The sequence below is a fragment of the Malus domestica genome, chromosome 05 (genome assembly GCF_042453785.1).
Source record: "Malus domestica chromosome 05, GDT2T_hap1".
Classification (NCBI taxonomy): Eukaryota; Viridiplantae; Streptophyta; class Magnoliopsida; order Rosales; family Rosaceae; genus Malus; species Malus domestica.
In genome coordinates this window covers 40,081,635-40,093,178 of record NC_091665.1, presented here as the reverse complement: position 1 = coordinate 40,093,178, position 11,544 = coordinate 40,081,635, and the positions used below count along the sequence as shown (strand labels likewise).

Genomic DNA, 11,544 nt, shown 5'->3' with positions numbered 1-11,544 from the left:
CTGCACTTGTATTCAGCCCTAAAAATGTAATTAGCCCCTCTTTTTTGGGAACTTTTAATCTAATAGAAGCGTTTTCAACCCGCTCATATTATAACACATGCATTAATAATCATACTTTCCATATGCGAAGAGAAAGAAAAGGAGTTTGTAAAAATCACTTCACTTATAAACTGTGTAAGAGAAGTTTCACTCCGAAAATGCAAGAAAAACGGGCATGCAGCGAGAAATAAAGTGGTAGCGAAAATCATTTCCATTGTAAAATCGTGTTAGAGAAGTTTCACTTTGAGAAATGCACGATAACTTTTTTAGAGTTCCGACCAACCTTCGACTTCATCGCCTATTTCTACTTGAATCTCCAAAGACCAAAATCTTCCAAAGAATAATATTTACACGTCTTCCTCAAAGTCCATCAGAAAATCAGTTAAGTTCTCTGCATCGTCTACAGCCTCTTCCAAAGACATGCCGTCGTTCTTTTTCGGGTTACCCTGCAGCTGCAGGGTTGAGAGAGGAAAAAACGCTAAGAATGCATTTGTTTGAAATGGATAAAAACAGGTAAGCATTCAAACTTGTGTGATGCAAGTTCAACTAGCTAGCATTCGATAATCGTTTGCTGCTGTGAACAGACCCGAGATCAGCTACCACAAGTACGTCATACATCATAAAACCCGATATTGAAATAATATAGTAGGGCAACCAGACATTTGGATGTGTCAAACAACCAAATATTAAAACGAAAACATGCCGGAATACTGAGCAATGAGAATCACCTTTGACTTGATAAGCTCAGGAGTAGTTTTCAAAACACTCCAATTGCGTGTGATTTTCTCTCCTTGTTCATCAACCTCGGTTTCACTATCTTCTCCTTCATCCTATTATAAACAGTGTCAAATGAGATTTCATATGTAACAACCGTAACTGGATTAGAAATTTAGAAGTATGTTGGATAGCTACATCCAAGCCGCATCAGTCTTAGTGAACAAGCATGCAATTATGGAACTAATGTATCTGAAGCAATCAAACTTACATCTTCACCGATGTCAAACAGCTTGTGCCATAGCTTCTTCTATATCAGGTGCCTGCTGCTTTAAAGAACAAGTTGAGTTAAACAAAGAGCAGGTCGATTAGATGTTTTGTTCCCACACATTCTACCATGATTCAAATGTACCCGCCAAATAAAGTTTACATTTTACTAAGGGTTGTAACCACATTATGCGGCAAGCCTTTAAAGTACAATGACGGGATCTCGCATATGAGATGCTCTTTACACTATAGCGGTTTAGATACGATAATGGTTGACACAAATTAGAAAAGGCATTGTCTGAACTCCGGATAGGTATATCATATGGATGCTGAACTTTTAATTCCGTTCAATCAATGTGCCTAATTCCGTTCAACCATGCATGAGCCGTTCTTGCACAGCCCTTTACTGGGAGTTTGCCACTTAGGGAATATGCACTCTTGAAAAGAACTTTTGCATTAGTTCTCCAAGCAAGTCAAATCGAGGAACCATAATATCACTCTAGGAGCTGACCCAAAGCTCATGAGGAGAAGAGCAAGCTTCTGGAAAATTGATAACTCAACTTGGAGAAAGACTAATAAAGCTTCTTATAACAATGGCGCAGAATCGAGAGAGTATTTTCATATGCTAATGAAAAATAGTTAACTGTGTGCATATTCTATGTTATTCGAGTTGCTATACAAGAAAATCCATCAACTAACTAAATTGTACACATTCAAATGATTACCTGAAGCTCTTGAGTCTTCTCTTTTGACAGAATTTTCTCAAGCTCCTCTCTTGATATGATTTTTTTTGTGCTGATCAGAGAGCAAGAAAGTAAGAACTTAAGTAATAAAGAAAAATTGATATAGCAGGTGCCAGAGTAATTTAAAACGAAAAAAATTCATGATAACCGTAAATTCTTATAAAGTAATGTTCCAGAAAAGAAAAAGGGAGGGGAATGTGAAAAGTGCTGACCTCCTTCAGAAAAGACAGCATATCTGGTGTCGGTTCATGAAAATCTGCGCCTCTGTAATCGATCACTTCATCTGGATCTTGAATATAGTTCACAGTAGGGTAAACAGGATCTCCACCCCATACTGCAAAGGCCAAATAACGTAGTCAACAAACTAAACTGCACTTTGTATTGCTTTCTTTACGAAAACAACATTGACACATATTCAAGATCCAATGGTTAGAAGGAGGAAATGACTCATACTGATGGTATTGCACCAAGATCATTAAATAACCAATGGCAACCTAAAGTACTGAATCAAAACTGCACAAGAATGCATCACTTATCCATTTAAAATAAACTGAATTTTAAAAACTTTTTTTTTAAATGAACTGAACTCTTTCTGGGGTTGAATGATTAATAATAATGATATAAAGAACGTAATCAATGAAAATAACGAACAAGATTATCAGCTTTTGAGTGAGTACTTTGCTTTATTTGATCCTCTCGCATACACATTGCTGAGGGATCCCTACGTATTCGGATATCAGTCCCCATCATTATACGATACTCTCGCTCAGTGTGATGAGAAAACATTTCTATTAGTTGGGTGGTTTCATTTTCACCAGTCTCTTCAAAATGTTTCTGAACAGCTTATCGAGAAGTGTCTCTTTTCCAAGCTTTAACCCATTCTAAATAGTATGCAAGTTGACCTGTTCTATCCAGTCTCTCTTGTTCCGCTTGAAGCCTACAAAATCAGCAGTTACTTGAAAATCCATATAAGGAAAGAAAAAAAACTCCATATAACTTTTTAATGAATCGTCAGAGGTCACAAGGCAATGTTGGATTTTCACCCTAAACCAAAGATTACTACGTTACTCATCAATTGTACCTTTCTTCCTTGAAAAGATGTCGTCTTGCTCTGTAAAGTGAAGTTTCAGTCAATGTTGGCTTTTCACCATAAAGCTTTACCAGCCCAGTCTCTGCCATAGCTTTGAGAAAAACCTGAAGAAGTTGAAAGACAATATCAAAGTCAAAGTCAAAGACCATCTTCCTTCTGATACTCCAATTCCCCAGTTCGTTTATGGGTTAATTACATGGGCGCTCTAACAAGGCTTATTCCTTGTTAGAGCGCCCATGTAATTATTCGTTGATCTCATCCGTATATATAATACAAGCAGCATTGCTTTTTATGACAACCATGTAAACAAGATCCAAATGTTGATATCACCAAAATGATATGCACGGTTAAAAACACCTAGACATCAAAAAATTTGTTTACAGATCCCTTGTATATGGCTGCGAGCCTCAAATCATAATTTTCAAATTAAATACAACATATTCATATTTCTCCATTATATATGCGAAAGCACTAACCGTTTCAGAATCTGGTCGTCTCCTTTGCCATCTGGACCAATTTTCTTTCTCTGGTTTTCTCCAGTTCCACCATAGTTCATCACTTGTGAGTGGTTCACCTAATGGCTTCTTTGTTTCTGGATCAATAGAGGGATGAGGACGTCCGAGTTTCTTGTCCAGGTCACATCCGGTTTCTTCTTCTTTTTCAGGTTCAGTCTGATAGACAACATATTCAGATGGGGAATCTTTAGGATCCTCTAGTGTGTCCTCTGAAGTTTCTGGTTCCAGCATTTCCACTGCCACTGTATCACTTGACTCTACACTTGATTCAATAGATTCACCGGCAGCAACTGATGTTTTATTCTTCCTCCTACTTCCAGGATTTTTACCATAAGATGGTGATCCAACTGATTTACCAGTGGGCTCAGGAGCCCTGGCAGCCCTAACTCGACTAGCTGTGCCTTCAGGCCAATAATCCTGCCCTGGAATGCTGGCACGAGCACCAGATGCAGGTTCGAGCTGCCCAGATGTTGAGTCCATATAACTATCGTAGGGTGGACGCTCAATAGAGACCTCTTTGGAGGACTCATCATCCTTCTCACACTTTATACAAGGAAGTAAAGGTGCCCTCTGTGGTAATAGATTCGAGCCAACTCTAACCTGGAATAATCCAACTGGAAATGAACTTACAGTTGATGCCTGTACGATTCACATAAAATTATATATGATTAAGTTAGCACAATGATAAATGGCTACAAAACAATGAAACTAAGAAGGAAAAGTTTACTGGCAATGAAGTGTCGTTTATATTACCAGAGCCGGGAATTTAAAATCAGGTCAACAAATATAGTAACATGAAAAACAGAAGCACCAAAAAGCTGTCCATGACATATAGACATGCATGTGTGTGCAAGGATGCAATTGATTCCAGAAAACTACAACCTACAAAGGAAGCTTTAATGCTTAGGTTCAAACAACATCAGCCCAAACTCAACACTTACCTCATGTAACAAGACAACTATGCTTATAAGTTGCAGTTGCAAACAATTTTACAAAATTCCCCAACTAAAAGTTCTCGTCTCAAGTCTCAACTTAGGCAGATGGCCAGTTTAGTCCCGGCATTGTTACCGCAACCAAACAAAAATTCAACCAAAAAAATCAACCATGTTTAATTACTACAGAAATCACTTCACACAGAACTAGAGACTTGAATAACGAAAGCCTAAAATTCAAGGAACACAACTAATAAAGTAAAATAAACAGAAGAAAATTCCAAACAACTGGATAGGCATAAATACATACATATGTGTGTATATATAATGTGTAAAAATGAATAAATTGGAGAGATAATAAACCTTGAAATGATTGAAACATGGGTTCCCAGAAGTATGGCTCTGTGCTGAGACTACCTATCAATCCTCTATCGCCACAGGCACACCAAAGACTGAAAAAACGAAAACTTGTACTCGAAATTGTCCTTGTTATTAGATAAGCTCAAATGGGCGCACCTTGATACAGCCAAGTTCCTGGTAGAGATGCCATTTCACTTTTAACTCAGCATAAATATCACCAAAATCTGAAAGAAATAGGAACCAAACCAAACATTATTTGTTAAAAACGAAAAAACCCGATTTGGGTACTGTGCAGATTTTACTACTAACTGTTGTGATTGCAAAGAAACTGAAAAGTTCTAATCTTGCACTGTAAAAATCAATTTGCAACCAAAAGAAAACGTAATGTTGGAAAAACAGTAAAACTGAAGGTTGAAGGTATGAAATGAACCTTTATATTTTCCAAATTTTGAAGACTGGAGTTGGAAGGGGAGTTCTTGAGCTGGTTCAGCCGCTGGGTAGGCCTGCTTTTCGGTGGATATGAAGGTTTGAATTGCTGCTGGGGATTAAAGTTCGGAGCTTTCGGTTCTAGGGTCACCCGTCTCGAGGGTGCGAAGTGAGGTGGGAGGGGGGACTGAGAGGGTTTTGGAAAATTGGATAAGGGGCTTTGCATTTGTTTATTTAACTACTTTAACTTTAAAAATGAGAACATGAATTTGCGTCAACTTTAAACCTTGCTTTTCAAACAAGTAGGAAAATAAAACGTAGATACTGGCACATTATTTGATGAATAAATTTGGAGTAAAAGTTTTGTAAATGTAATAGTGTTATTATTCAAATTTTTATTGGTCATTTTAGAGATGTAATGTTCTAGCCAATATGATGTTGTATAAATTAAGTCGAAGCGGTTAAGCCTCGTTTAAAATGATTGACAAATTAAAAAAAAAATCACAAATACGATCAACAAAAACATTTGTAAAATAGTTGTGACAAATTAATAGTTTCATGCTTGTCTTTTGTTATAACAAATGACAAACTTATTGTTTGATCTTAAATAAAATTAAATAATTAAACAACTCTCGTCTTAACAAATTAACAGTTTCATCCTCGCTTTTCATTATAACAAATAGACAAACTTTCAACCTATTGTTCGATCTTAAATAAAATTAACTAATAAAACAACTCTCGTCTTAACTGAGACGGTAGAGATAGAGTAGTAATGAAAAATTTGGAAATAAAATACTTAAATGTCTTATGAATGATCTTGGTATATAAAAAATATTTTTCAGCTACTTAATATTACGATCTAGTACTATTCATCTTCACTTATAAGTAAGAAGTTTTAAATTCAATTCTCCTCAAAAGACGAATTTAAACCATATTATTATTAATCTATTATGAGGCTAAACCTGTTATTTCTTTCGCATCCTCGGACGTGGGTGGTGAGTGGTGAGCAACCACTATTTCTTTGAGTCCAAGTTGATGAATTTGTTAAATAAAAAACAAGGGATTTGAAGTGCAGAAGGAGCAAAAAAGGCACCTGACCCTTCCTCTTGTACGAAATGGGGGACAAGAGAAAATAAAAACCCAAAAGAAATGGGGAATGAAATCACCCATCACTTATTCTCTCTGTCATGTTTCAGTCAAATATCTTCTTAGTTTCTCCCAATAAATTTTCCATCTTTATACAACTTTACCTCCCTACTTCCTCCCTCCATATGCTCCTCCGCTCTGCAATCTGGCAATCTGCATTAGGGTTTTTTCTCGCCCAACTCCATCTCCCAATCCAATCCCATCTGCATTTCCACTGCGGGGTCTGTTCATCTGGGTCGGGATCGAACTCTCTGCAGAACGCCGGTGAGACGTTGAGTTTTGAAGCTTTTATGCATTGAAATTTTCATGGGTTTTCAACTTTTTCTGCATTTTGTTGCTGAATTGTGACATTGATTGGATTGTTGAACTCGATCTTTCTGAACCCATTGGGGGGGTTGAGTTCTCTCGTTGTATGTTGCTTTGTATTTCTTGCCACTGTTGATTTGGATTGTATATTTTGAATGTGGGTTTTTTTCTTGAGGATTTGGAAAGGTTTGGTTTGGGAGTTTTTTTTTTTTTGGGTTTGGAGCTTGAATTGGGTTTCTTTTGGTGATTGAAGAAATGGGTATTGGAGGAACTGTTTGGTGGTTGTTGTTGTAGAGTATATTGTAGTTTGTGTATTGGTTTCGTAAAGATGAAGAGGCTGAAAGTTGAACCTTCAGTTGCGAGGAGGTTCAAATTGCAGCATTTGTTGTTTGGTATAGCGGCATTGTACTTGGTCTTCATATCCTTTAAGTTTCCCCAGTTTCTGGAGATAGCAAACACGTTGAGTGGTGATGATGGTTATGTTGGGTTGAAACTGGTCGAAGATGTGGATTTGAGTAAACCATTATTTAGTTCCGCTTATGAGGATACGTTTCATCGCAAACTGGAAGACCAAAACCAAGATGTGCCTGTGAGGCTTAGTAAGGAACCTTTGGAAGAGAGTAAAGGTGGATCTAAGCCTATAAAGCCACTGCAGCATCAATATGGTCGGATTACTGGTGAGATTATGAGGCGAAGGAATAGAACAAATGAACTTTCGGTGCTTGAGAGGATGGCAGATGAGGCTTGGACATTGGGTTTAAATGCTTGGAAAGAAGTGCGTCAACTTGATGGGAAGGAGATTGGAGAGAGTTCTATAATTGAGGGGAAACCTGAGTCATGTCCTTCATGGTTATCAATGAGTGGCGAAGACTTGGCAACAGGAGATAAGTTGATGTTTCTTCCTTGTGGGCTTGCTGCAGGTTCTTCTATTACGGTGGTGGGAACATCCCATTATGCTCATAAGGAGTATGTGCCCCAACTTGCAAAGTTGAGGAGGGGTGATGGAACAGTTATGGTCTCACAGTTCATGGTTGAGTTGCAAGGGTTGAGGTCCGTAGATGGGGAGGACCCGCCAAAGATCTTGCACTTGAATCCACGATTAAAAGGTGATTGGAGTCAGCGGCCAGTCATTGAGCACAACACCTGTTACAGGATGCAATGGGGAACAGCTCAAAGGTGTGACGGCTTACCATTTAAGAGCAATGAAGACATGCTAGGTAAGAATTTTCCATTGATTTAGAAGATAAAGTCCTTCCCTTGTATTTCAACAGTCATGATATCCGTAAAATTGTATGAAGATTCCTGAAAGTAAAAAATAAAAGAAAAAACATGCGTATACCTCTGTATGAATATTATATGTAAACTTAGCTGTTTACTATGTGGGTTCCATTGTCTTGCTGTTGATATAAACCTTTGGGTATACCTTTTCGGTTTTAATATAACGTTAATGCACATATGTGGCAGTTGATGGATTTGGGAGATGTGAAAAGTGGATTCGGAATGATATGGTGGACTCAAAGGAGTCCAAGGCCAAGACTACCTCATGGTTCAAACGATTCATAGGGCACGAGCAGAAGCCAGAAATAACCTGGCCATTTCCCTTTACAGAGGGTAGATTGTTTATCCTGACCATACGTGCTGGTGTGGATGGATTCCATGTTACTGTCGGGGGCAGGCATTTGACTTCATTTCCATATCGAATGGTATGTTGCATAAATGGGTAATTTACTTATATTGCATATGTTTGCCTCTGACATTGGATGAATATGCTAAGGCCATAATTATGATTACTGATCATATCTTTTCCCAAGCATCTGGTTGTGTCATTTCAGTTTTATTCCTTGTATTGTTTTCCAATTCCTTCCTTATCAATAGCAATGCACTTTTTTATAATTAGTTTTACGGTTTAATTTTAGGGTTTTACACTTCAAGATGCCACTGGATTAGCAATTAAAGGAGATGTTGATGTACATTCTGTTTATGCTACTTCTCTTCCCACTTCTCATCCAAGTTTCTCACCTCAAAGAGTACTGGAGATGGCAGAGAAGTGGAAAGCACGTCCTTTACCCAAGAGTCCTATTCGACTGTTTATTGGGGTTCTTTCTGCTACAAATCACTTTGCAGAGCGCATGGCAGTAAGAAAAACTTGGATGCAATCATCATCAATTAAGTCCTCCAACGTAGTAGTCCGTTTCTTTGTTGCATTGGTAAGTTTATTGCTTTTAGTCATTCAATAATTGATTTATCAAGAGTTGAGCAGTCAGATCCTAGGATCTGGTGTGCAGATATTTTCCATGATTATGTCCTTTCTATTGCCAGAACATAAGAAGTCCTCTCCATTTATCAGGCTGGAGAACAAATATTACATTAGTCTTTTTTTTTTAATTTAAAAGTATAACGTCCTTGAGTAGTTATATCTCATCTTGCATGAGAAGATATAAGTGTGGCTCTAATTGGTTAGAAGATATAAGCATGGCTCTAATTGGTCAAAAGTGTGATTCAGTCTTTCAAGTTTTCTGTTTTTTTTTTATTTTGAAGTTCTAGTTCCAATTGTAAACCCCTGTTTATGCTTGTACTAATTTATCTGCCCCTTCCTAGCTTGGATTTTGTTTGTGTTAAAAGAGTCTTTGACTGAAAGAGAAAGTAAGTCTGGATTGATTCTGTTTCCCTTCCATAACGTCAGACAGGCCAGATTGATGTTTATATTTTATTGTGTAGATGCTGATGTAGATATGTATTTAAATTGTATGGGCTCAATTACCTGATATGGCATGTACCTAGTAAAATTGATTGGATGAAAGAAAAGTACTCGCTCTAATTGGAAGCTGGCTTGGAATGACTGAAAGAAAAGTACCTGGATCATTTTCCAAAATTTATTTTAGAAAAAAGTCCCTTCAGGGGCAATGCAGTGATAGTGTGACCCACCCTTCAGTGGGAATTGACTGGAATTTTAGCCTTAGGGCTGTAACCTTTGAAATTTGCCTAGCAATGAAAAGAAAAGAATTTGAATTATGCAACTCAGTTACTTGTAGATTGATGAGTTTAATCTTAGTTTGAACTTTGAAATTGTTTCTGTTTTATATGAATCTCTTCCTTCAATATTTGGTTATATTAATTATTAAGTTTTGCAGAATCCAAGGAAGGAGGTAAATCAAATGCTGAAGAAAGAGGCTGCTTACTTTGGTGATATTGTTATTTTGCCCTTTATGGATCGCTATGAGCTTGTTGTTCTGAAAACCATTTCTATTTGTGAGTTTGGGGTGAGTTCAGTTTTTTCTCCTGTATTTCTCCGTTGAGTAAACATATTACATATTAATATATTATTATAAATCAAAGGTTCGTGCGTATCTGTAGTTTGGTAAACCATTCAACTGGGTCTTTTTTGAGTTTATTTTTCTTGTATTTAAAAGCTTTAACATCTTGATGCAGGCTCAGAACGTGACAGCTGCGTACATCATGAAATGTGACGATGACACATTTATTAGAGTGGACACCGTCTTAAAGGAAATTGGGGGCATCCCTTCTGAAAAATCACTTTATATGGGCAATCTTAACCTCTTGCATCGCCCTCTCAGAAGTGGAAAATGGGCTGTAACCTATGAGGTATGCAAGTTTGCATCCATCTCTACTTAGTTTTCAAGTCATCCAGTTATCTGCTTTTGTTTAAGAATTGCATTTGATAAGCAGTCTTGTGGGTTTTTGGAATGTCATGAACGATCCATCTGTTTCGTAGGAACTACTTTTCTTAATCGTATATTCTGAAAATTGGATATAGTGGTTGGACGCAAGTCAATTGGAGCTCCATGGTACCACTAGAATCATATGAATGGACAAGAAATAATTTCCCTGCATACAGCTCCTAATTTCCCTACTGTTGTCGCTGTTATCTAATTTTAATTCGTTTTTATTTTTCCCCTGAGGGGATTAAAAGTTTTCAGAGCGGATGCTTGTTAATCCCTTTATGTTTGTGTTTTTTCTTCTACTCGTCTTTCTCTCTCCCTCTGAAGCATTATTGTCTACTGTGACAGGAGTGGCCGGAAGAAGTTTATCCTCCATATGCCAATGGCCCTGGATATGTAATTTCCATTGATATTGCTAAATTCATCATTTCTCAGCACGTTAGTCGTAGCCTGAGGGTAAGTTACTAATTGTCCGACTTATTACCTCTCTTCGGAGGATGGTTTCTTTCTTTTTCCTTCAGTTCCTTCGTTCAAAATTAATATGCGTTGTTCCGAAAGAAAAGTTACAAGTGGCTGCTGAAAGATACTGTGTATTTGGTTGCAGCTCTTCAAGATGGAAGATGTGAGCATGGGAATGTGGGTTGAGCAATTCAACAGTACCACAGCGGTCGTCCAATACTCCCATAACTGGAAGTTTTGTCAGTACGGGTGCATGGATAACTATTTTACCGCGCATTACCAATCTCCAAGGCAAATGATCTGTCTTTGGGACAAGTTGGCTGGAGGTCGAGCTCGATGCTGTAACTTCAGATGACACCGAGCAGTGTACTTCACCCTTCTTTCTGGTATCCTCACGCTTGTGTCGATTCTTGTCTATTAGTTTCGATTGAAAGTACAAGCTCCTAACTATGAATCGCGGGAAATGATTCTTGTCAAAATGAATCATCGAAGAGTAGTATAGATTGTGTTGTGAAATGGGGACGCTTGACAAATTCTCCCCACTACCATGACATTGATTGTACATTATGCTCATGATCTTGAGATTTAACAGAAGATTTACAATGTCTTGTGCATTTGTGGTTGAGCAATTGCACCTCCCATCTTGATCGTAAAATTAGTCGTCACCGTACACCATGGCACCATACGGCACCTGCTCAGTAGATAATGTTGAAGGAGATAGACTCTACATGTATTAGAAAAGTTGCACAATGCGGTCTTCATCTCCCTAGCATTACTCTTTTATCAAAAATACTATTCCGGGTGTTGGAACAATGACGTGTGCGTTACGTTACTGAAAAACTGTTGGAATTCGTTACCGGAAACTGG

The 11,544-nt window shown here is 37.7% G+C and overlaps 2 protein-coding genes across 5 annotated transcripts; one reads left to right on the top strand and one right to left on the bottom strand.

Annotated features, from left to right (window-relative positions):
• Positions 1–227: 227 nt before the first annotated feature.
• LOC103435203 (protein PLASTID TRANSCRIPTIONALLY ACTIVE 12, chloroplastic-like) lies at positions 228–5,340 on the bottom strand. 4 transcript variants are annotated; one of them, XM_070822766.1, is made up of 10 exons: positions 5,091–5,340; positions 4,664–4,884; positions 3,330–4,007; positions 2,845–2,957; positions 2,441–2,700; positions 1,976–2,097; positions 1,746–1,815; positions 1,025–1,082; positions 768–869; positions 228–491 (listed from the first exon to the last, which is right to left on the bottom strand). In XM_070822766.1, exons 3-5 carry the CDS (start codon positions 3,846–3,848, stop codon positions 2,607–2,609), a joined length of 726 nt encoding a protein of 241 aa, XP_070678867.1. In that variant the 5' UTR covers positions 3,849–4,007; positions 4,664–4,884; positions 5,091–5,340; the 3' UTR covers positions 228–491; positions 768–869; positions 1,025–1,082; positions 1,746–1,815; positions 1,976–2,097; positions 2,441–2,606. The 4 variants fall into 4 exon arrangements, with proteins under 4 accessions (XP_070678867.1, XP_070678865.1, XP_070678866.1 ...); XM_070822764.1 differs by having other exon boundaries at positions 1,025–1,079; XM_070822765.1 differs by having other exon boundaries at positions 1,025–1,076.
• Positions 5,341–6,132: 792 nt separating this feature from the next.
• Positions 6,133–11,280, top strand: LOC103435182 (hydroxyproline O-galactosyltransferase GALT2-like). The gene is made up of 7 exons (XM_008373578.4): positions 6,133–7,755; positions 8,003–8,241; positions 8,455–8,745; positions 9,670–9,798; positions 9,968–10,141; positions 10,567–10,674; positions 10,823–11,280. Exons 1-7 carry the CDS (start codon positions 6,867–6,869, stop codon positions 11,030–11,032), a joined length of 2,040 nt encoding a protein of 679 aa, XP_008371800.1. The 5' UTR covers positions 6,133–6,866; the 3' UTR covers positions 11,033–11,280.
• The last annotated feature ends 264 nt before the right edge of the window (positions 11,281–11,544 follow it).